This window comes from Eretmochelys imbricata, chromosome 12 (genome assembly GCF_965152235.1).
Source record: "Eretmochelys imbricata isolate rEreImb1 chromosome 12, rEreImb1.hap1, whole genome shotgun sequence".
Classification (NCBI taxonomy): domain Eukaryota; kingdom Metazoa; phylum Chordata; order Testudines; family Cheloniidae; genus Eretmochelys; species Eretmochelys imbricata.
Window position 1 is genome coordinate 37,039,994 of NC_135583.1, and position 25,044 is coordinate 37,065,037.

General features: G+C 59.1%; 1 protein-coding gene across 8 annotated transcripts in view; it reads right to left on the reverse strand.

Annotated features, from left to right (window-relative positions):
* GSE1 (Gse1 coiled-coil protein) overlaps nt 1-25,044 on the reverse strand; it is a 219,167-nt gene that overhangs the window by 34,809 nt on the left and 159,314 nt on the right. For all 8 annotated transcript variants that reach the window (XM_077830686.1, XM_077830689.1, XM_077830688.1 and 5 more), the window contains exon 2: nt 15,961-16,179. In XM_077830686.1, the coding sequence (XP_077686812.1) occupies nt 15,961-16,179 (219 nt within the window). The remainder of the gene's footprint in view (nt 1-15,960; nt 16,180-25,044) is intronic.

The window sequence follows — 25,044 nt, forward strand, 5'->3', positions numbered from 1 at the left end:
TTTGCACCCACAATGGCCATTGACTGCCATGGGCATTGAGGGATTGGGTCTGGAGCATCGGGGCCACTACAAAAGGTCCACAGAGTCCCATGGAGGGCCAGCATCTATCCTCAATGCCCCAACTAGTCCAGTGTCACGGCCACCACTGGAGTCCTGCCTGGTGGCCCATAGAATAGAATCTGCAAAGCCAGCTCTAGGGCTGGACAGGGAGAAGGGCCAGGAGGGACCTCTCTCTTATCAAGCGGGCCTCCGAATGAAACGCTGGGTGAGTACCAGAGCTGGTAGAACCCAGGGACCACAGCGACCAGCACAGGACTCCCGCATCGCAATGCCGCTGTGTGGTTTAGACTCCCAGCGGGTGGCAGCTGCGCCCCGACAAGGCAGTGAATGCCCATGCCGGGCTGAGCGGATCTTTGCCATCCCCGACGTGAGGGACAGGGGGAGATGGATGAAGATCCCGGAGGTGAGGGACAGCGGGAGATGGATGAAGGCAACCTCAGGACTTGTCTACCCAGGGCAATTCCCTGGCATAATTATAATTATGCACACACATACATGCCATGTCACTCTGGAAGCAGTACAAACACTCGTAGAACAAGAGCGCCCGTGGGGGGGAGTTATAGCAGCAAGGTGGGTAAATTTCCCAGGGGGCTAAAGAAGGGATCCATGTGGCGGATTTACTGTGCACGTCTGAGGACCTATTAACACCTCTCTTCCCCGACCCCACACCAGAAGATCCAGCAGCCAGAGAATGCAGCAGCCGTGTTTGTTTTCAAACAGACTCTACTTTGCCTTGCTTAGGCTAACGACCCTTTGCTCTGGCCTGCCTGAATGGCTGTTGTGCTTCACCCCAGAGGTGGCCGCATTTCAGTGGTGGAGGCACTCCACCACAGCCAGGGTGTAAAATACATCACGGCAATGAGTCTCGATGTGCGGTGCTATTAGTAAGAGACCGTTACTCCTGCCCAGCCCACCAAAGCTGGCTCCCTGCCCACGGTGAGAGAGGCTCCGGGCAGAGGAGGACAACCACGCAGGAGATGTGCTGCCGCTGAAAGAGGTCAGAGGCATCAAAAGCCATTAGTTGTTTATTTATTATTCAATACCCCTTTATTCAGCACGCGGCACGGTCTGTGAGCACGTGTGCCGGGCAGCCATTCGGTTCTCATTGGGGAGCATCCTCTTAGCGTTAAAAGGCTTTGCCACACGCTGTTTAAATGGCCCGGAATGGATCCTCTCTTGTCAGTCCCCTCGGAATAGCTCGGCAGCACCCCCCACTCCCGGGGGGGCGGCTCTACCAGTGCAGAAGAGCACCGCTCGGCCCGGGCAGCACCACAGCCAGGAGAGGACTTCCACCCTCGAGGACAAGCTGGGCTGAACTCACTCGCCAAGGGCGTCTTTGTGCAAATGGGGCAGCTGCCCAGCTTTCAGTGGTGCCAGACACTGGCAGAGGGCAGGGGCCGGTGCATGAGGATTCTGCCCCTTGTCCTGTCCCCCGGGGCCTGGCACATTTGGTCAGCAGGTCCATTGGCCGGGGGGGGGATGGGAGGGCTGGAGTTCCTGACATATTGCCCCCAAAGGACCCTGTTTTTTCACCCCTCTGAGCCCCGATGCGGTGGAGGGATTTCCAAGGCCCTCTGCCCAACCCCTGGGGCTTGAGAGTGCTTGGGAAGATCAGCTCTCAAACAGACAGCTCCGCTGAGCCTTAAGACGGGGTCACCAGGGCTGCTCCATGATGCGGCTGGGTCTGTGTAGCCTCACAGCACAGATCTCCCCATCGAGCAGCCAGCGGGGTGGTGACAGCAGAGGGGAATATCTCCCCTAACTGCCTTTGCTCCCGACCGTGGTCTTACTCTCCAGAGCCCCTGCAAACACCCCCATCCCCAAGCACCTCAAGGCAGCTCTCTCGCGTGGCCAACGGGGAGGCTAAAATGTGCCTCACAGTTCTACCCGTGGCCCCTCTGTGTCCTCTGGTGCCATGCAGTGCAATGAGATCCTGGCTGGCAGCGGAGGACACAAGTGCTACTGTCACGAGCAGCCCCCCAAGTTACTCTTGTAGCTCAGGAGTCAAAGATGCTGCTTTCGGCTATGAAGATCCTTGGTTCAAATCCCAGCAAGGATAATTGAGCTGTCTTCCATGCCCTCCTCAGCGGAACGACAAGAGTTTAGCAGCAGGCTGCAGAAACTTACACATACAGTGGGGAAGTCATTTAAGATTTGGATCTCCAAGTCAGCCCCTCGGTTCCCCTGTTGACCCTCTAACAGGGGACTATGACTGCAGCATTAGAGGAGGACAACCCATCCTCCCTCCCCTCACAACAAACCCAGCTAGCAATGCCATACTAGGTAAAAGAGGAAACACATTCCTTCCTGACCTCCGCAGTGATCACCCCACACCCTGAAGCATGGAGATTAGACTAACATGCAGAACTACAAGCTTTATTGCTGCTCAGAAAATGTTCCAGTCCCTTTTAAAACCCTGCTATGCTATTTAACTCCATAACTCCCTGTGGCTGACAACATGCCATCTGAGGACGTGTGTCCTTTCGAGGGGTACCCCGTCTACAGTACGCCACTCTCCACACAGGCAAAGCCGGGCAGCTACAGATGCTTAATACAAAGTCCTGATATTCCAGCTCTGAGCCACGCTGAGAATTTTTCCAGCCCTCAGCTTGGCTGACTCTGAGCAGCATGGACATTCATCTCTGGCACTGGAGACGGGAAAGGGGGATCAGGGATGCCAAGCATGTGCAAAAGGGTGCCACTTGTGTGGGGCCAGCACCCCCTGTCGAGGACGCCTGTCGCTGCCCGCAAACGGGGGCACGGTGACCCGAGAGGGTGACCGCTTTCTTTCAAGAAAAATTAGCCAACACTTGCAGTCGAGGCTGCAAAAGTTACTCTTGAGTGAGCGCTGGCGATCGCAGATGCAGGCATTGGGATAAATCGAGTCACTCTTCGTAACCCTTGGGCAAGGCTCTGGCATTATTTGCATAATACATCTATATTTTAAATTATACCCACCCTGGGGATGCCAGTGATATTTGCAAGGGAAAAATAAAATCTCCGAAATGGAATTAAAGTACGGAGAGCAATGCATATAGACGAGAAAGGCTGGGACAGAAATACAAATGGAATGCTAACTAGGGCACGCAGAACTCATCATGTGCTTCACTGCAAATTGCTAGCATGTAAAAATGAACAAGGACAGGCCAAGCTCTGGGATGTGTGAATTTTGTGCTCCTGAAAGATGCCCACTGTTTGGCCAGGGAGAGAGAGAAGCAGGAGCACCGTGGGCTGCAGTAACCCCTCGTCGCTATGCCAATGCGCTTCAGCATTGACCTGCGGGGACCACTTCTGGTGCCTGTCAATCCTTGGCTCCTCTGCTCAGTCAGTCAACAAGGGGCCAAATTCTCTGCTGGTGGAAATGGGTAAAAGTCCAGCAAAGTCAATGGCGCTGCATCCATTTATGCCTCAGTTTGCTAATTAGCACCAATTCTGAGCACGGGCTTAGCGAGGCGGCTGCTTCCCCGGGTGGAAGGGGACCGAGGCTGCTCTCAGCCATCAGGTGTCCCGACCAGCCTGGGCTGGACACAAACCAGTGACACGAAGGTGAAAGACTCTGCAACTTGGTCCAACTCCCGCAACCCGTCGCTAATGGTGTCCCAGCTGAACAAGGCGCCCCTCAGCTATGAGGCTGGCACAGAGCTGGATTGAATCCCAGGGCTTCTAACTCAGAACTGGAGCCTGCAGAGCGTGCACCCGGTTGGCAGGACAAAGGAAATACCATGTCGTGAGTTCCGTGGGAGTTTGGCACCTAAGGACCTTCGAGGCTCTGGGCTTGGCAGACTCTGAGACTTCGCTGGCACCACCGATTTTATGTGGAAGGCGCCCAGATGTCACGGTGACAGGATAAAGCCCTAAGTTAAGATGTTCCCCAGTTCACCTGTGGGCTCTCTAACGCTATTACTCCCCATGCTCCGGTTACAGCGGCAACGCAGAGCCCAGCAACTCTCTCCGAGCCGTTGGACCTTGGTGCCAAGCAGAAGGGAAGGAGCATGAGAAGTGGAGAAGCACCAGCTCACCCGAGTTGTCCCGCGTGGGGTCGGCATGGCTATCCCGGCAGGCTTGGGGATGGGGGAAATGAAGGGGTGAGTGGTGGAGGAATCCTACCCAATGGCGGTGTGCAGAGAGGCGTTATTAGCTGCCGAGCCCTATTAATTATTCCTGAGTCGCTCTGGGGAGAGTCAGGGAGAGAAAGGCTGCCCATGACAAAGGAGGCGGCCGATACAGATTTGACACCCTCTGAGGTCTATCTTGTCAGCGCAAGGCCAACAACAATTAGCACCTAATCCCCTCTGAGCTGGGAAGCCATTACTCACCACGCGATAGCGTTAACAATCAATACCACCACAATGAGCTGGGCAATTAATGAAGCTAAAATCTTACTTCAGAACCTTAATTCTCGCTGTGTGGCTTTAAACGGGAGGCTTTGTGATCGTTATAATTAACTGGTGCTATTCAGCCAGGAGTTAGTCAATGAAACTAATCTGGATTGGAGATGACAAGAGGCACAGTGTGATGGTGTCACCTTTGTTGTCTGACCTCCTGCTTTCCGCTCAGTGATAGCAGATTAGCAGGCGAGGTTGACAGGCAAATGTAATTAACAGCTGAGACCCTGCAGAAGAAGGAAAAAACAGAGATCTGAACCAGTGAAGCCCACAATCGGCTGAGAAGCTTTGGGGATTTCTTTGTGCCTCTTTCCTCCCTCTCTGCTGCGCCTCCCTTTCGGAATAAATTTGCTCCTTGATTAGGCAAGACAAGATGCAGATTTCTGTCCGGCCAAGAAAGGCTTCGGGGACCCTGCATCCCGTACACTGCAAAGGTCCGAGTTATGAATGACTCATCCCGCAAAGCAAACTCACAGGCCATCCAGTGTCTCTCCCCTCCCCTCCCCTCTAGCAAAGCCATCCACAGCTGGGAGCATTCCCATTAAAGGCAAAACTAGTCACCATCTGCAGGCAAGTAACGTGGCGCACTGAAGACACGCTCTTTTTCCAGCTTCTTACACCTCTCTGGTAGTTAGAGCAAGGGACTCGGAATCAGGTTCATGCCCAGCTCAGTCACCAATCCCTGGCGCCACCTTGGGCAAGTCCTTAACTTTCCCACGCTTCAGTTGAACTATGTGTAGAATATACCACTCGAGGTCTGATCGGCACCCAGATCTGAGCGCATGGTTAGCCTGGCCTGGGTGCGAGCAGCCCCCGAGTTACGGCATCCTCCCTGGTGCTGTGCTCACCCGTGCATGTCGCTAGGGCTTCTGGGAGCGCATCCACAGGCCGTTCCTTCCAGCTCAGACACACAGCTCTTGAGGGTATGCACCGCAGCCTCCCCAGAGGTTCCAGCAGAGATCTGGCCCCTGCTGCGCCAGGTGCTGCCCAAAACACACAGTCACTGCCCATCCACCTTACAATCTAAGCAAAGAGTGGGAGGGCAAAGAGAGGGGAGTGGCTTGCCCAGGTGACCCAGCAGGTCACCAGAACCCAGAGTCACAGGCCAACTTCCGACCCACTAGGTCAGTGCAGCTCTCTGGCATGGACAAACACTGAGAGGTTGCTCTGATGGCTCTCCAGTTCACACGACAGACCCCTCCTTCCTGGAGGTTAATATCTTTTTAACACATTCACGCAACACCAACGAGGGGGGAAAAATGACTTTGAACTCTGCGCTGAATCTCCAAGCTCCTGGAACTCAATTAACATCCATTTGATATCAATAACTATGTTAAGCAGCTCCCTGTTTCTGGATGCGGCTGGCTCCCGGCGTGGCTGGCTCACACACACAAGCCTTTCCCACAGCTTCTGAGCCTGCCTGGCCTCTTCCTTTGAGATGAGAGAGAAAGAAATTGCAAGAGAAACCATGTCGCTTTAATCCCCACCGGGCACGGCGCCCCTGGTTATCTCTTGTTTTCCCCTTAAAGTCGTGTTTCAGCTTGAGCCGAGCCATTGACAAGGAGAGACAAAATCCTACTCAAAAGGCTCTGGCAGCTTTTCCAGCTGAGTTGTGGGGAGGGGGTATTGCTAGACCTGGCATACAGAGCTCTTTGTACTGGGACTGCAGGGGATGGCATCCGGGGAAACTTGAGGAAAGTGAGGAACAAACAGCATTGGGTATGGCCGTGTGCCTGGAGTGCAAGAGACCTGCAAGGTAGCCTCCCTCGCTCTTCCAATGCATCTCAGCTCTGCCCTGCAGCTCCCAAGCTTTCCAGTCCTGGCCGCCCTGAGAAAATCACCATGGCTCAGAATCAGGAGGTGGCTTCATGATGTGAATAAACATCTGTTAGGGTCCAGGAATGCCACAGGGGGCGGGGGGGAGAAGGAGGAGGAGGCCAAGGCCCTCCCACTTTTTTACCAACCACAAGGGCGAGTGATGGGGAAGGGGTGGAGACAAGTGAGCGGTGGGGGGCAGGGTCTTGGGTGGAAGAGGAGCAGGGCCTCAGGGGAAGGGTTGGTGCAAGGGTGGGGGGCTCTGGGAGAAGGGGCAGTGTGGGGGTGGGGCCTTGGAGGAATGGGTGGCATGGGGGCGGGGCTTCAGGGAGAAGGGATGGCACAGGAGGCGGGGCCACAGTTCGGCCTCTGGTGTACCCCCCCACACACAGACTTTTAGAGACCTTCCGCCGCTCCTGTTAGGGATTGAGCCTCTTGAATTCATTTCTCCAGTGATCTAACCGACATCTGAACCTAGCTCTCCAGAGACAAGAGATCAGTGCATCAACCTACCGCAGCCTCTAGCCGTTCAGGAGGGAAACGCACTAATTTGCCTCCACTTGTCAAAGGCCCACTGGCACTCAGCGCTCTTTTTACCCGTAGCTTTTCCTAATGCCACATTCCTGTTTTACACAATCCCCTTCCTCTCCCGCCCAAAGCCTCCCGAGATGGATAATCTCATATATTATACATCTAGGAGATGATCCATCTCACAAACCCAGGCAGGCGGGGAAATCTGAAGACGAGGAAGGATTCTGCAATCAAATTATACAGTCGTTAAATCTAAATCAACAGAGAAAATCTGTGGCTTTTTATTATGAGCCAAATTTGCTGGAGCAGATCTTTGTATGTCGCTGCAAAGGGAAATGACTGCACTGGTGAGGATGACTGGTGCGCGAGAGGAAAATTTAAGCATCAAGAAATCAATGTCAGCACCCACTAATGTCGCTTTTGATGGCTAAGCAGCGAGACGTGGCTGAGGAGAACGAGACAGAGGAGGAAGATGGGGTGGTGGAATCTATGGCATTTTACAAATTGATTCTCCGCTTTGTGCGCAGGTAGGGGGATGCTGGGGGCGCTGACCAGCTCCCATTATGCTAGGAAGGATCCACGCGTGATTCATGTTCTCTTCCAGAAGGCTGGGCAATTTTCACTGTAATTATTAATCAGTCCTCTGCCATGATGATCCCCCACATTTCAGAGGCCAATTAGCCACTTGATGTAATCCTGCCACCCCACTCTGGGCCCCCTCTCACTTTGTGTTCGCGGGACTGTCCCTCGGGAGATTTGCCTCTTGGCACTGGCCAGCCAGTGGAAAATGTAACGGTGCATCAAGCAGAGACGACTGGCCGGGCACAGAGATCTCCCCTGTCACCAGCAGCCCCCAGCTCCCTCCCCTCCCTGTCGCAAGACACAGCCCCGAGCAGCCAGATTGAAGCTTGTCTGCATTTTTCACTCCCTTCCCCATGAGAAATTCTGCTGGCAGCAGCAAATTATGCGCAATTACTGAACCCCCCCCCCCCACACACACACACGGGCAGCAAGGAGATGCTGTGCCACCGAAGGAGGGGGCCTGGCGATTGACACACGCCATCCACGTGCGGCTGAGTGCTGCCTCGTTGCTCTTTAAAGGGTCATGGCCAAGGTAGAGGAGCCCCAAACATGCTCCCCCAGGAGCCAGGATTTCCTTGCAGTGCCACGGGCCAGCCCTTGGGCTTTGCCCATGGCTGTCTCCTCTCCAGATCTGGGCTGGGCCTGGCAGCATGTGGCCCAGAGGCGTCTGGAGCAAATGGAAGGGCAGCGACCAGCGCTATGCTAATAGCATTGATGCTCCAGCTTCATAACCTGGCTACGCTCATCCCAGATGAGCAGGCAGAGAAAGGGAGGCAGGCCAGGGACCTCCAGCACTCCCAAGCTGGCTTCCCCGGGGCAAGGCTCTCTGTAGCTCAGAGACGCTCCATAAGGCTGACCCCTGCTGGCTGGCGCTGCGGATGCTGCGTCTGCGAGCAAAGCTGGCTGCGTGGCAAAGGGTGGGAGCCCATTCAGAGAGGGTGGGGGGCAGCTGAGGCCATCAGCAAAAAAAGACCTCAAGCTACAGCTCTGTCCCGCTAGCCCCGTCCATTAGCGCTGTGGGGAGATTCCCACTGGCAGGGGGCAACCTGTTTGAAACCACTTCCAACCCCCTGGGCTGAGAAGTTTGAAGATCCCGAGGCTCCCATCTCGCTTGGAAGAGATGATAAGAAAATGGCAGAGAAAAGGAAATCCCAATGAGAGAAGAGGGCGAAAAATGGCCCGGAGCAGGAGAAAGAGAATCTGACGGAGGAAAGGACCCAGCCTGTGTACACTGAGGGCATGTGTCCGTCTGTCCTGCTCGATGAGACGAGCCCTGCTCTGTGTGGGCAAGGGTGTGATCGCTCTTTAACACGCCCCACACAGGCTGCCCTTTAGCGAGAGGGTCATATTTTGCTTGTTGCCAGGTCTCCCTTTTCAGTCACGTGGGTTTGAATGACGAGGTTCTTTAAATCCTCTGAGCTCCACGGCCACAGCAGCTTCACGGATTAGGGGCGTTGAATGGAAACACGGGTCAGATTTCCAGGCGCTGGTCATGAAATCAACACTTCCCAGAGTGGTGCCACAGGGCGGCAACAGCCTCTGCGGGTGCCATTGCTGGGGGCATGAGGGCGAGACGTGCCGAGGTGCTACCTTGTCCGTGCTGGGCCCTGCACGCTGGGACATTAGCACTGTACCAGCCCAGCGCTGCACGGCCAAATGACCTAGCAAGATGCAGGCCAGGCTCACGCGCTTTGGGAATATCCAAGAAAAGCTGTCCCGGGTGGCATCCTATAGTGACCCCCCTCCCCCCCAAACATGTGATGTAAGGAACACGTGCCCACGAACAGTCCTTCCTGCACCCTCGTCTCTAGGGCTCCTGCCCAAAGAGGGAATTCCAAGCCCTGGCATGGCTACGCCTGCCTAGACACACACAGCGGGATGACGCACAGCCAGCCTCAATGAAACCCCGGGCACAGCAAGTGCCTGCAAAAGTAATGACCTCGCTGGAATGACAGAGTGACTGCCCGGGAATGGCTTGGCTGTGTTCAGCTCCCGGAGCTCTGCCTTGGGGGATCCGGAACAGGATTCCACTGGGCACCTCCAGGATGCCCCCTCCCGGAATCGCACGTCCTGGCCTGGGGCTCTAGCCTGCGTGACAAAGCTGGGCACGCTGGCGGGCAGGTGTGAAAGGAAAGGAAACCGCACCACATGCCCCATTGCAGCCCCAGCAGAGAGGCCAGCATGGAGGCTGAGCCCTCCAGGGGAATGCTGCAGATCCCTGCTGGCAAGGCAGGGAATGGGGGCACCCACACTGCAGGCAGCTAAAGGTCTTTGCTTCCCCAGACTGTGGTTCCAAACCTGGCACTGAGTTACATGAACGAGAATCCGGAGCATGGGGCTGGGAAGCTCTGCCACTCCCTGCTACCCCGCAACACCTCCACTCTTCCTCTAATTCCTACCTGCGCTTCCTCCCACTGGCGCTCACGCGTCACCTTTAGCCGGGTTCCCGTTAAATAGCCCATGAAAGAGAAATCCATTCAGATGTGCATTTCTCCAGGCCAGCACCCAGCAGTCGCTGGCTTCATTATGAGCAGCGCAGTTTGGCTGGTGAGCGAATGCACGGAGGAGCCTTAGGCAAAGTAAAACTTCACTGAAGCATGGCAGCTCAGCAGCTGAGGTGGGGGAAGGCCGGCACCTCCCCTCCACGTTCTCGTCCCGCGTTCTCTCGGGGCACGGCAAACGAGATGGCATGTGGATCACTCCATCTGAACGGATGGAGTTTAAACTGCCCCCTCCAGACACCATGCCGAGGAAAGACATTAGCCCGGGAAGCAATGGGGAGAGCAGGCTGTCGTCTGGCGAAAAACACGAGGGAGGTCTCCGGGGGGGGGGGGGGGGGGGGTCAGAGACGGAGAGGAGTGAGACTGGGCTGCAGACCACGGCTTCGAAGGTGGTTAGAAAACCCAGGGCCAGGGGCGCAGTGCCGGGTCGGCTCTGCAGATCAGTCAGCAGGCGACTGGGCAATACGGGCTGCCACTCCATGCCAAGGATCAGTTAGCACCACAAAGAACCGGAGCGGCCAGAGAGAATCAAACCAGTGGCTCCGGGTTATCAGAATGAGACGGGGAAAACAGGGACCACGTAACCGGCCTGCAGTGACGGTGAGAGCATGCGTGTGTGTGCACCAGGCTCCTCCCACCCCTGCCCCCAGTTGCTGTGACTGCAAGAGAGCCCACAAGCGGGTACGGGGTGGCTGGATCTCCCCTGACCCTGCCCACGTGCTCGCTGCCATCCCATGCCCAGTGCGGGCGACTGTGCACTCAGATCTGTGCCAGCACGGACTGATCTAGCAGCTGTGGGGTCTGAGGCTCCCCCCATGCCCACCTCCTGCCAACGCTGCCCCTGCTGCCCTCCAACACCTCCCCCACAACCCTCCATTGGCTTCCATCCTGCCCCCTACTGCTACCCCCTCCGCTCTGCCCCCTCCCTGTGGCTGCCTCAGCTCCTTGGAGAGACTCTCACCTTCTGCCCCAGCACCTCCCTCTTCCCCGGCTCGGCCTGGCTGCTCCGGCCCTCCAGCCTCCCTGGGCAGCTGGCTCCAGCAGCATCAGGAGACCGACCATCCCCCTTCACGGGCGCCGGCAAGGCTGCTCCAATGGGGTTGCGGCACATTTCCCAGGCCACAGTCCCCCCCGAGGGATGGGCGCCGGCACAGACCCACGAGCTGGCTGAAGTCCCACCACCCAGGCAGAGCTCTGTCCGCGGGCCCGGGGCTGGGCACCGCAGAGAAGAGAGGGCAGCTGGGGGGCGGCACAGGGAGGGGACAGTCAAAGGCCTGGCAGGGGGCCGGCTAAGGGCTCTCGCTAAAGGGCTGAGAGGTCTGCCAGTGGGCACAGCAGCAGCATCAGTCAGTGTGTGGGACAGCAGGAGGTGCCCCTATTCCGCACTGCCCAGGGTACTGCAAAATGCCACTACCTGTCTCTGCAGGGCCCTTCGCCTGCCAGCCCCGGCCCTAGGCCACGGCTAAGCCCACCGACAAGCCCGGCCTCTCCAGCTCCCTGGGAAGCAGCCACCCATGGCCAGGCCACCCAGAGCACATCACTCAGGGCGTTTGGCCTCCCGTGCAGGGGGTGCAGCCTGACAGGTGGCTTTCCCCCGCACGCTCACCGTCCCTGGCCTGAGTTCCAAGCCGCTCAGGGCATGGAATGCATGGGGAAGCCAGCCCTAGATCTGTGCCTGGGGGCCATTGACAGGCACCCCAGACGGGCCTGGGGTTTAGAGCCACCTGGACCTGGGACACACAAGACATCACCGAGCTTTATTCCCAGGATTCTGACCCTGTCCCATAGGGAGGGACCTGGCCCCATCACCCCAACCCCAGCTATGTGAACTGCTCCCCTTTGGGACTTGCCCCAGGCCCTACAAACAATATAAACTCCCTACACCTGCAAGGGGCAGCGCGATCCCCATGTGATCCCGTACCCACCATCCGCTGATCACAGCATGAGCACGGCTCTCAGGTGCACCCGCACCCCAGGCCTCTCTCACACAGACTGGCCACGGGTGCAGACCAAGGCAGTACTGGGCCCGTGCACCCCCCAGGATTTGCATGTGCAAAGCGGGGACCTGTATCTACAGATGCACTTTGCTGGAGGGGGAGACAAGAAAATGCATCCGCAAATTGGGGAGCTCTTGGTAAGTTTGGCCTGTGGTTCCACCCTATGGAGATCGACACTTTTTCAAAGCTGTTCCTCAGAGTCCCACAACCCTGAGCATCTGCGCCTGAGTTTTGTGCGTGTTGCCGCCAGCTGCTCCCTGAGCTGAGAATTAGCCAGAGGGATACAAGGAGCAGGATCGGGGTCGGGAGTTAGCAGTGGGCAAGTCTGCTCCGTGCATGCAACATCTGGGCTATGGAGGCCCGGCCCAAAGAGACAGGGGAAGAGATGCAGCCCCTTGGGGAGTGGATCCCGGGTTGATTCTGTGCAGGGGACTGATGGATGCTTCGTGCTAATTCTACCCATCACCCGCAAGAGAAAAACACCCACTGAGGATTTAAGAAGGAGGGTGAGATGGAAACGGCTCTGCTCCTGCTGCAGATCCGCTCCTCACTAGCCAGAGCGGGAGGAGAAGGCCCTCGTGGCTAGCTCCCTGTCCTGCCCTCGCGGCTGCCTTCTGGGCACAGGGCACTTGTGGATCAGTGCTGATCCCAGGCCAGGCACTTGGCAGACAGGGATGTGGTCCCGGAGCTGATGGGCCTGCACTCTAGCCAGGCCCCGGGCAAACGCAGCAGAGGGAGCAGGCCGTATGGCAGTTTGGGGAGAGTAGGAGCCACTCCTTGGGGAGAAGGGCAGGGGAGGAGGAGTGCTTCTCGGAAGAGGGCTGGAGGGGACAGCAGAGGCGTAGGGTACTTCCCCATAATCCACCCTTGTGAATGTTACAAGGGTGTCTCCTGGGTCCCCACCTCTGGATCCACGCTGCTGCTTACTGGGAACCCCAGACAGGCCAGGCCCAACCCCCCGGATCCAAACACTTGCTGGCCAATCTGACCTGTTCTGCAACCCGCAGCTGGGCACCCTCAGGAATGGGCTGCACCAATGGCTGGACCCCAGCAGGGAAGCCAGAAGCAGCTTCTGACCCAAATCTAAGGCCCGTCGGTGCTGTACGGAACTTGTGGGAGGAAGGCACATCCCTGGGCACCTGCACCTTGCACGGGAAGAGCTAACAGCAGGGGCCAGCTCTGTACCAGCCAGCCAGGGGATGGCTGCCCAGCGGGGGTGCGGGGTGAGCCCCAGCCCTTGCCCAGAGCTCAGTGACACAGGTCGTGCTGCCCCCCAGCACTCCCTCTCCGAACCCCGCGTGTCACAGCAAGGGAACAGCTCCGAGGGCCATGGGAGCCTGTCCTACCAACCCCAGGCAGCGAGCGCCGGCTTAGCCCCACCACCGTGAGGCTCAGCACTGCCCCCTGATGGCGCCTGGGCAGCTCCTTCAGCGACAATTCAATGAGGTCAGGGGGAAAAAAACACCCGCTGCCAGCTCCCCCGCCCTGCCGAGCGAGAGGCGCCTGCCAGACAGTTGATGTGACAGGTTTAGGGCTGGCCGGATTTATGGAGCGCTTCGGCTGCGGGAGAAACAGGCTGGCACGGAGACAAGCAAACAGGACCCAGCATCAGCTGCCCCGGGCTGGGCTGGCGCGAGAGGCAGGCACCAGGGCCCAGGAAGGGACGGAGGCAGAGGGACAGGGCGGCAGCTGGGGCTTGGCCGACATGGCAAGGTTGGTCCGGCGTCGCTGTCGGGGAGGAGTGCGGAAAAGCTGCCACCCCCAGCCCGACAGAGCTGTGCAGGCAGCGCCCCCGGGCAGAGCGGGGAGCCTGGCACAAAAGCCCATTTGCCCGTCTAGCTTATTCCGCTCAGGCAGGTGGGTTAAGCTCTGGCCAATATAAGCTGCATTTCCAGGGGGGCAAAGCTCTTCCAGCCAAGCCTCCAGGGTCGGCAAGGCAAGGCGGCCTCAGAGGCCCTGACGGGGGAGGGGATGGGGCACAACGGGGCAAATCCCGCATGACCACAACCTCCCACAGCCTTTGAACAGCTTTCCGGCCCGGCTGCAGCCCACAGCCTTCAAACCCAGCTGTGGGGTCGCTGCAGGGAGCTGGCAGGACGGAGGCTCCGCAGCACATGTCCATCCGTGCCATGGAGTGCCGCACGGCTTGCCGGAGGCCCCCGTTCCACCCCACAGGTGCTGGGCACTGCGCCCTGGCGAGGGAAAGCCGCATGGAGGCCCAGCCAGAAGAGAGGGGATGGGCAGCGGGGCTGGGGACAGCAGGAGGGGAGGGCTCTGGTTTACGCTGGCTGCTCTATACAGCAGATGCTGCTTTCAGAGCTGAGCTTCCCGCAGAGCAGAGTCATCTGTGTGTGGCGAGCGATCAGTAACGGCAGCCACAGCTCTCCCTGCACCTTGTCCTCACAGCTGGGATCAGAGCGCAACCAGCCAGAGCCCAAGGGCACAGACCCCCAGGGCACAGAGCTGGGCTCTGCAGCTGTCCCGGCCTCCCGCTGGATCTGGGTTAATATTGGGAAGGGGCTTTAAGTGGGGGGGGCAGGTAACACGGTGTCAGAGCGGGCCTTGGACTGGCTTTGAATAATGGGGACGCGTCCAGAGGCTAGGGTGATGGGCAGTAACTCCTTTCTCTACAACTGTATTGCTGACCTTGCAGGATCTGTGGATCCCTTTGCACCGGCCTCCTGTGCCCAGAGCATCGTGCCCTTGCCCTGCCGTAGTCCTGAGGGAGCACAGGGCTCCCTGTCCCAAAGACACAGACAGACGCTGCACTCAGACGCAGGGCCTGATCCTGAGCACCCGCAGCCCTGGCTCCTGCAGCCTGCTGGGCTCCCACTCCCAGGCTGTCACCCCACCGGTCTGCACAGGCACTGCCAAGCAGACCATCCAGACCTGGCTCGCACAAAACCACGGCCCTGAGCCCCTGAGAGATCACAGCAGCGGGGCTGTTAGCCCCGGCAAGTAACGTTCTGCCCACCCAGTATCCCCCTGCAGCTTCAGTGAGACAAACGCTTCTACCCTCCTTGTCCCAACCTACTGCACAGAGCACGGCTGCCCGCTGTTAAACAGCTGCCGCAACCCGGCCCCGAGGCGGCTGCATCTCAGCACTGGGTAGGTGATCCCTGGACAAACAGTTGCCAACCCCCACCCCTGTAGCAGCTGCATCTCAGCACTGGGTGGGCAACCCCCGTATAGAAAACTGCTGTATTTCATCCTAGAGGTGACTGCATGGGGGTGAGGGAATCCTTGTGCAACATCAGCTGTGTTCCGCCCCAGAGGTGGCTGCATTTCAGTACCGGGTAAGTGACCCTTACATACAGAGCTGTTACATTCCACCCCAGAGAAGGCTGCATTTCAGCACAGGGTGACATGATCCCTGTATATCCGAGCCTCACTGGGGGGCACTGGGAGTCTTGATTCAGGTTTGTAAAGCGCTTTGCGATCGGGGCTGAAAGGTGCTCGAGAAGAGCAGAGTAACACCATCACAGCACACCATGTCTGACGTCCTCCCAAAGCGGGTGCTGTACATGGACCTGGAGAGGGAAATCCCGGCCTGACCCCCATCGTCAATCACTCGGCTTCGTCCTCAAGCCTGGGGTTCCTTGGGTGAGCTGCTGCAAGTACCTGGGGTCAGCTCCGGCCTCAGGCAAGTATCGCAGGTTTGCACTGAGCAGGGCTGGGCGAGGGGTCTGTCTCAGGCACCACCACCCCCCACCCCCCCAGGCCACAAGTGCCAACTTTTGTTGGTGCTGGTGGGTGCTCGCACCCCCTGCCCCTGGCCCCGCCCTGATTCCGCCCCCTCCCTGCCCCTATTGGACCCCTCCCCAAATCCCCCCCCAGCCCTGCCTCTTCCCCGAGTGCGCCATGTTCCTCCTCCTCCTCCCCCCCCCAGCTGTTTCACGGCGCAAGCGCTGGGAGGGACGGGGGAGAAGCAGGATGCGGTGGCGTGCGCAGGGGAGGTGGCGGAGGTGAGCTGGGGCAGGGGAACTACCAATTTTTCCCTGTGGGTGCTCCAGCCCCGGAGCACCCACGGAGTCGGCACCTATGCCCCAGGTGTCATTTCAAGGGCCCCTCTCCCAGCTCCTTTCTTACCTCTGGGTTCCTCTGCCTGTTTGGCCAGTTTGCGCAGGGCAGCAGCGAAGCTGGAGGAAGGCGCTGACTGGACTGACAAAGAGCTGTTGGCCGCCGGGCTGCCATTGGGCACAAGGGAGCCATTGAGAGGAGAAGGGGTCAGGGGGCTGACGGTGGCCGTGGTCCGGGTCGCGGTGGAGAGCATTCCTAGTGAAGGTGACTTTGGCTCATGGCTCATGCCTGAAACAACGAAAAGAACAATCCAGATCACCGGGAGAGCAGGCGCGCGAGTCAAGCGAGAGTCGCTACCGCACGCAGGACAGAGGCCGGGGGCAGACGACAGCAGTCGGCAGCCTGGCACGGCAGCCAAGCATGACACCGGCCCCCGGGCAGCCATCCACCCCTGGCACCCATGCAGGGCTTGCCAGCCGCAGATCTCAAAGCGCTCTGTAAAGGCAGCACCCCCATTTACTGAGGGGGAGACAAGGGACAGGGAAGGGGACACGACTGCCCTAAAGTTGCCCACAAAATTGAAGCCAAGTCTCCCAGCTCCCTGGTCACCAGTCACAGCTGCCCAATGCCCAGCAAGGCTAGCCCTGGGCGGTAGTGGGAGAACGGGTGTCTCTCTTAAGGGAGCTGCCCAGGCCCACGCCCGGCGGTTGCCCAGCAGGGCTGGGAGCCTCCTCTCTCTCCTGGCCTCGGCTGCAGATGCCCCCGCTTGTGCCCCCAAACTTGGATCAGTCGAAGGGGGCAACCAAGTACAACCACCAAAGCTCACCATCCACCCAGGCCATCTGCCTCCCCGGTCTCTCTGGGTGCTACACGGCGCTCCCACTCCAGCATCTGAGCATCTCCCACTTGAGTTACCCTCCCAACGCACCCCTCCAGAGGGGCACACTGCCCCCATCTGACAGAGACGACGGGCCCGAGGCCCAGAGCTCGTGAGGTTTCTAACTTCCCTGGGAACCTAGGGAAAGTGACTCAGCCAAGGAACCTGTGGTGGGGCCAGGAATTGAACCCAGACCCCACCCCAATCCCCCTTGAGTGCTCCAGCCACTGGACCATCCTTTCCACTCACACAGAACTGTATCAAAGACTCCATACGTCAACAGCATCCCAGCTCCAAAAGGAGCCCGCCTGCCACTTCAATACCGATACAAGCCCAGCTGACCCAGTGCGTTACGAGCGCCCGACCCTTCCCTTACGCTGCAGATCCCCAGGAGGAGACTGCCTTATGAACGAGCCCATCTGGGGGATGTCACGGGCAGCCTTGCGAGGGGAAGGGGGAAGAGCCAGAAACTGATGCCAGCCAGGTGCCGAAGAAAGCAACAGGAGAGGCAGCGGCGGGCGGACAACAGAGGCCAGATCCCAGACACGGACATCTCGGAAGAAGGCCTGATCTGCTAGAACAGGAGCTGTTGGACTTTCAGTCCTTTTCCCGAAATCCAACGGGAGGGAAGGGAACCAGAGACAACAAAAATAGTGAATCTAAGCTCTGATTTCGCCATCCCACCGGGACTCATGAGATCGGACACTGAGCAAGCAACTGGGCTTCCCCCTTCGGCTCCGCGAGAAAGGGGGGAGGAGGAGAGAAATAGACTGAGGATTTCAGCTGAAGGCGAGAAAGTCTTTGAAACCCTCCCGCCCGACGAGCCCAACCGCCCCTGGCCTGTGGAGTTGCACGGCGCCGGGTGCACAAAGCATGGCCCCTTCTCCCATCCCCGCCTCCAAAACACAGCCCCCATGAAAGAGGCAGGCCCAGAACAATGAATCAAACGCCCGGCCCCCAGGTCAGCCGGGCCCCTTCCCTGCAAAGGAGAAAGTAGAGAATCAAAGAGCTTACAGAGCGCAGGCTGGCAGGTGACTCCCGGCTTCCGTCAGCTGGGGGTTGCGGGGCACGGGGGCTTTGGGTTTAATTTCTGCAGCCCGCGAAGGATTATAAAAGAGAGCGGCGCTCAGGGAAACCCCATTCTTCCCAGCGAGCGCTTGGAGCTTATCGAACAAAGCAGCAGCTCACAGACACTGTTCCCCACAGAAAACAGGCTGACACTCTCGGGCGAACAGCTGCCGCGAAGTCACATGGCCCCAGCTGATCTGTAATATCCAGGGCCGCTTTTAGATAACAGTGGTGTTTTGTCAGCGCGGCGCCCAGCAGCAGGCCCTATTGAGCGCGTCTGAAGCAGCACTGATCCAGGCGTTTGACCCCTCCGTGTCCTCCGCTCTGTTGCTAAAGGCAGAAGAGGGAGAGACAGGGAGAAAGCAGCCAGGAGCGGGCTGAGCCGCTGCGCTCACCCCTGAGTCTGGGAGGGCTGAGCAAAAATTAGCACGAGCTGTACCGCCGATTGCTCAGCCAGACGCAGGGGCTGGGGGCCCTCAGCCGGGGCCTCGCAGCTGCCGCTAGGGAGCAGCGCACGGGGAGAGGTCGCTCCAGGGGGCTGGCTGGCTGTCCCCCTGCACTGACACCCTGCGAGCTGGGAGTCCACCGCCTGCCCCCATCATCCTGCTTCGGGCTTCTCGCTCGGCTGAGAATGAATGGACTCAAATACAGCATAGGAAAGAGGGAGGGCCACGGCTGCCAGGCAGTTCTGCCAATGCCCCTCAGTCCCGACCTGCAGCCCCTGCTAGTCCAGCCCTGGGCTCCCCCAGTACCCACAGAGCTCTGCCAATGCCCCTCAATCCCAACCCACAGCCCCTGTACCATCCCAGGTCTGGGCAGAAATTGCCGATCAGGCTTCACATGGTCTAAGAATTGTTTTGTGGCAGAACAAACATCCCCTCACACTCACTGCCCCCGCACCCCAAGCCAGGTGGGAATCCAGGGTTATGGGGGTGAGGGGCCTGTGACCATTGCAGAGAGGACGGGAACACTGACAGGCAGGGGCATTTTTCTGAAGTCCCGCCCCACTGGGCCCTTCCCAGCTCTGCACCAGCAACACCAAACCACCCCTTTCACTGAGCACTCCCCCACACCCCACGCCGGGTCCCTCTGCACCTCGGCACCAGCCGTGCATCGCCAGGAACGGGCGCGCCGGTCACACCAACCAGCAACTCATCAGCATCTGCACCGCTTCTCCTTCCTGTGTCCCCGTCACCTGCACCAGTGGGGGGCTGGGCCCTCATCCCCAGCCCACGGCCGCCCTCGCCTGCCCAAGGCACCATCTCCAGCCACGTGGCACAACCCTCCCCTGCTGCAGAGCAGCCACCAGACACCCCAGGTCCCAGAGACAGGGCGGAGCCACGCAACCCCTGCAGCCAGGACATGCCACCATCACCGGCCCTCCCTTCCGGCCAGGAGAACATTCCTAGCCCGTGGGGCCACCCCTGCGCTGCAATGTCACCTGGCCCGTGCTGACCTTCCTCCGGCCCACTTGCCGCTGCACGAGTCTCAGGGAGTGATGCTCTGATTTCCTTTGTGACCCAGCGCCTCCCCCAGCACCGCCATTTGCTTTGTGACCCGCCTCCCCCACCCCCTGCCTTAGCACTTGGGGCAGGGCTTGGCTCACCTGCCAGCAACAGGGCACCAGGACGATCTGCAAGGGGAAGACAGCTGGGGGAACTGGGTGAGCTCAGAGCCAGGCAGGCTCTTGCCAGCTTGTGCCAGGCCCCGTTTGCCAAGGAAAGGGCAGGGCCGGGGCATAGATTCTGCTGCCTGGCACCCAAGGGATGATCCATCAGAGCCGCCCACGAACGCAGTCAGACCTGCTCTGCTGGCTGCTCTCGCGGGCCGTAGCTCCAGCCAGAGCTCTGGGTTCAAACGGGGCTGTGGGGTGTTACCGCGGCACCTGACAGAACTGGTTTGTTGCAGGACTCCCTGGGGGAAGTTCTCTGGCCCTTCTGGGGCTGGGCAGGGATCAGACTAGACAGTCAGAATGACACCCCTGACGGGAGGCTGGCCAGGGGCTCCAAGAGCCTACACTCAGAACAGGCCAGAGAGCACCGGAAAGCCCACATCAGGGCAGTGTGTGTCGCCTCACAACAACCTCCTCTGGGCTCTCTGCCCCACGCTGCTGTCCCTGCATCGGGGGCACGCACAGGGAAGCTGTGTGTCTGCCTCTCCTGGGCATGGAGATGGCCAAGCAGGAGAGAGCTCCCCCAAAATCACCTCAATCCACAGCTCCCCCATCATCCCCCCGCCCTGGCAACTTCCATGGGACTTCTCCAACCTGGGAATCTTCCACACAGAGCAGGGACCCCTTGCCCGGCTCCCATCTGCTGTGGCCACTGGAGGCCCAGCCAGAGCTCTGCCGCAGAGGGGCTGGGCGCGAAGGGGGCCAGGTGGCAGTGAAGGCGCAAAGGGTGGGTGGCTGCACTTTGTCCCAGCTGCCTGGCACTGCCTCACCCCTTGGCCCAGCTCCGGGGTTGAGCTGTCTCCATCTGCGGAAGGCCCCATCTAATCAAGCCTCTCGGGCGCCAGGCTCTGAGGGATACAGCCCAACCGATGGGACCAGGGAGCCCAGAGAACCCGGCAGCTCCAGACCCAGGGTGGAAATGGGAGCCGGGCCCAGCCTCTTAGCATGTTCCCCATGCAGTCTCGGCAAGGCCTGGCTCCGCGCCTTTCCCCACTCGTTGCAATCCCCAGATGGCACCTCAGGCTCCCCCGCGGGCGGGCTGTCTGAGCTGGAAGGGCCTGTCTCCACTACCGCCTGCCTGAAGCCTGGTTTCGTTTTGCAGCTGGGCCTGGGCTATCACCTAAGGCGCTAGCAGGCTCCGTAAAGGCGACCTTCCGTAAAGGAAACCCTGGAGCTTGTGCCATTCTGCCCTTCTCTGCGCCGGACAGCAGGCTAGTTCTTCACCCAGGCTTCTCTTCTCAGAAATCTCCGGCACGGCAAACTGGGCTGCCCTTGGCGAGCAGCCCGCACGTCTCCGAGCACGTGGGCTGAGGGGACAGGGAGCGATCTTTAGCCAAGACTTCCTTTCTCCAGCGTGCTCACTGACCACTGGAGTAAGATGGGTGTCTCGGGCCAAGCACTCAGGCGCAGTGCTAAACCGACGGCCGCCCAGGTCACCACAGACTCTCCCCAGCTGGACAGGAGGCGAATTTCTAATGTAAAAACCACACAAACACCCTTTCCAGCCTCCTTTCCTCCCCACCCCCCTGTCCTCTGCAGCTCCTCACTGCCCCATGTGACGGAGCCCTACTGCAATGAGAAAACAACTGCACCGCGAGCAGGTCTCCCGGCACCATGCCCTGCACAGGGGGCCTACGTGTGCATCGAACAGGGATGCTTGAGAAGGCAAGAACTATTGCAGAAACAGCTGCTGCACTGCTGCGGGGAGACGGGAAAGAGGCAGGGAGAAAGCCAAGCACTTGAGCAGCCCGATTCCTGGGGAAGATGGAAGGGGAGGGCGGCGGTTCTGGAGTGTCACTCAGCATTTATTAATCTTTGGCCCCGGCGGCCTCGAGAGACACCCAGGGAGCCCGAGCTCTCTGCCTCTCCCCTCGCCTCTGCCCTCATTATACAGGCATTTATTAACTTCTGCGCTCTCAGCCATTGACTGGAGTCTTGTCTACATGATCAGCTCATGTAAATTCATTATCCTAACAGCTGGGAATAAAACCCTGCCTGAGCGGGAAGGGAGCTGTCGGATGAGGGCTGTGGGGGCAGCGTGTGCCAGGCAAGGGGACTCCTGCCTTTTATTGCACCTGCTTGAGCCAGAGGGAGTGGGCGGTGGAGGAGGCAGAGGGGCTGCAGCCCTGAAATGTCTGTTCTAAACCACCATGCAGCATGTCAAGCAGCAGCTCTTTGGCGCTCTAGGCCCACGAACCCTCCCAGTGCCGTCCCTTCCCTAAAGCCATCGCCCATCACCGCAGCCTATGGGGTGGCTTCACACAGAGCCAGACTGCAGCGCCGGCAGACAGTCACCAAAGCCCGAAGCATTTAGACTCCTAACATCCATCACGAGAGGCGGGGGCGCCCGCTGGCCTGCATGGTACATGTTTGGTGGGTCCCATGCCACGGCAGACACCCCTGAGCGCATCTCAGCAGAGAAGCCCGGGCCAGCCTGCAGCCAAGCCCCCTCTCTCGGGAGCACACAGCCGCTGGCCGGGCTGTCCCGTCGCGTTTCTAATGAAGCTGCCCATCTCCAGGGCTGGCAACTTGCCCCAGCGCCCCTCCCCGGCGAGGCCACGCTCACACACCAGCTGACGGGGGAGGCACCAATCAGGACTCCCTGGCCATGGTGCTAACTCAACCCAGTCTCCGTGCCTTCTCAGGCCCAATGGGGCGAATGCCACGGACTCACCTCGGCAGGGTGCTTTGAGATCCGTGAGCATTACAGCTCCTGCTGCCACACCCCTCCTTCCTGCAAGGCACCCCAGCGATAAGGAGCCTGGATGGATTAATCAGTAACTCCCTCATTCACACACCCCCGGAGCCTTGCTGCACACCAGGAGCTGGACCAGCTGTCCCAGGGCACCAGCCGATAGAAAGCAAGCCTCTTCTCCTCCAGTAAGTATGGCATCTGTATCCCGCCACACCCCCCTGCCCAATAAATGGTTCAAGAAGCATTACTAATCAGCACTCTGCCTGCCTCCTGCCGATTCCATAATTACTCCTTCCTTTCATCCCAGGCTCTGCGCAGACACCAGACCTCGGGCCTGCTGCCTCGCTGCTCTGTAATTACAAGCTAATAGCTTCAATGAATTTTCTGCTGGGGCCCAGTTCAAGCACCAATCCCGCCCCTTCCCCCTTGACGACCCCCCTTGGGGTAATTACACCCTGGAATGCCTGGCGCAGCAGGCCTCCGCATTTCCTCACAGGAGCTCACTGGCGGCCTGAATTACCTAATCACCCCGCTCGGTAATTCTTCATTACCGGAGAAGGAAATGTTTGTGAACAAATAAAGGACGCCCCAGAGCTGGGTGCACTGGGCCTTCCCCGTCCCTGCAAGCTGAGCCTCCCTGTGCCCACCCTTCCCACCCTCATACCCCTCTCCCGGGGAAGAGGCACACAGAGCAGGCATCATCCCCCTCCAGCAGGGGGCAGCAGGACAGACACAAACAGAGCAGGGCTCATCCCCTCCCGCAGGGGGCAAGAGGATGGACAGACAGACAGAGAGCAGGGCTCACCCCTCCAGCTGGAGGCTGCAGGACAGACAGACAGAGAGCAGGGCTCACCCCTCCAGCTGGAGGCTGCAGGACACACATACAGCATGTGATGATCAGCTCATCTCCGCAGCCGCATAATAAATTCCTTGTTGCCTTTGGCTTGTTCCAAGCTCGCTGGCAAAGTAGCAAATTCTCCAAAGAGCTGGGCAGGAAGGGATTCCCCCTGGAGGGGGAGGGAAGAAGGGCAGTAGAGCAGAGGGGGTTTAACGCCTCGGCTTTCGTCCCACAGAGGGCTTGGGGCTTGGAGGGGAGGAATGTGAGAATCCAGGGGCTGGAAGAGACCGATTTCCACGGGTCAATGTCTCGGAGGCCTCATCCCAGCAACCTGAGCCAGGTTACACCAGGGCCAACCACCACGACTGAGTGCAGTGCTGATGCAGCTCCCCGGGGCGCGGTGACCTCCTGCACGCACGGCTCTAGGGAATCCCCTCTGAACTGGGACCTTACCCTCCGCCCCTGCAATAAGGAGAATCCCCCCATACCAGTGACACGGTGAAGCACAGGAGATGCCAAAGCCCTCCCTGGAAGCCAAGCGGCTCCCAAGAGGAAGACAAGCGCTGCCCGTTCATGCAAGCTGCTCTTTGTATGTCAAGGCACACGGCGACTCACTCCTCAGCAGGACACACACTGGCATGCAGTGCACACCACATCTGTGTGGAGGGGCTGGGAGTGTGCGCGCCTAGGGCTGGGCTCTTGTCTGCGTGTCCACGCGGGTGCCTGTGTACACGTGTGTACACGTACGCACACGGGGGTCTGCTGCTGTCTATATGGGTCTGAGTTCACATGGATCAGTGTGGTCTTGGGTGTGCACACAGGGCACATCGGCACAGCACTTGGGATGCGTAACACTGTGGGTTTTGCACACGTCCTGGCTGGCACATGCCAGTGGGTGGGGCTCACACGGTCTCATGACATCTATCCCCATGTTCAGCTGGACCCTCAGGCTTCTCTGAGCCCCTACCCTCAACCGAGTCGCAGGCTCCAGCCCTGGGGCCCTGGAGTGTCATTCTGTGTGGGGTTGGACCTAGGTCCATTTACTAATAATTTCTATGGAGATCCCAGTGCTGGGGATGGAAATGCTTCAGATCCCAGTTCGGCAGCCCTAGCACTAGCCAGCAATGTGGGCAGCACGCATCCCTGCCTAACGGCTTGCGGGAGATCCCGGGATCCGCCAGCCACTCGCCAACTTGCTTGGAGAGTGGCTGTACCCCCTAACTACACAGCATGGCCGTGGCTTCCCAACACCGGGCAGGGGAAGGGTGCTGTCCGGAGGGGTTTTCTCTGCAAAGGACGCCCTGATCCTTTCAGGAGATGCCATGCAGAGGCCCTGCGCTCCCCCAAGGCACGCAACACATCCATAGAGGGGCTCTGGTCTGCAGAGAAACAGGAGGGGCTGTGGCAAAGCATTTTCTGCAAGGTGTCCTTGCCTCTGCCATTCATCTCCCCTGGCCCCCGCCGTGGTCTAACAGAGCCCCGATCTGTTGCCTTCCCCAGCCCTCTCTATCACCCCAGGCTTTCCCGGAGGCACACACATCTCTGAACCCCCTAGAAAGGGCAGGAGACCCGCTGTGCAGCCAGCATTTTGCTTCTCAGCTCTTCCCACCCAAAGACCTGGTGCCCCACATTCTGGTGCAAGAAGAGAGCCACATCGCCAGCTCGACGGAGGTGCCTGCCCCATTAAGAAGGAGCGGCCAGCGCACAGCATCAGTACAGGACAGACAGGTCAGGAGATCAATCCCTTTCATTGCCACCCACCCCGCCCGCAGGGGAAAGTCGGGGCTCCCTTTACAGGAACTAGGGATGACAAGGTGGGAGGATAGCTGGAGCCTGTCAAAAGGTCTCCCTCCTTCCCCACCAAGGCCAACCTCCCTCGGAATCACGAGAGCGTATCATGGAGAGCTGTTTAGGCAGGAAAAGTTTCTCTCTGCGGTTTCCCCACTTTAATTAAGGATAGTTCTGCCCCCCTACCCCCCACCCCACCCAGCCAGCCCCAAGGC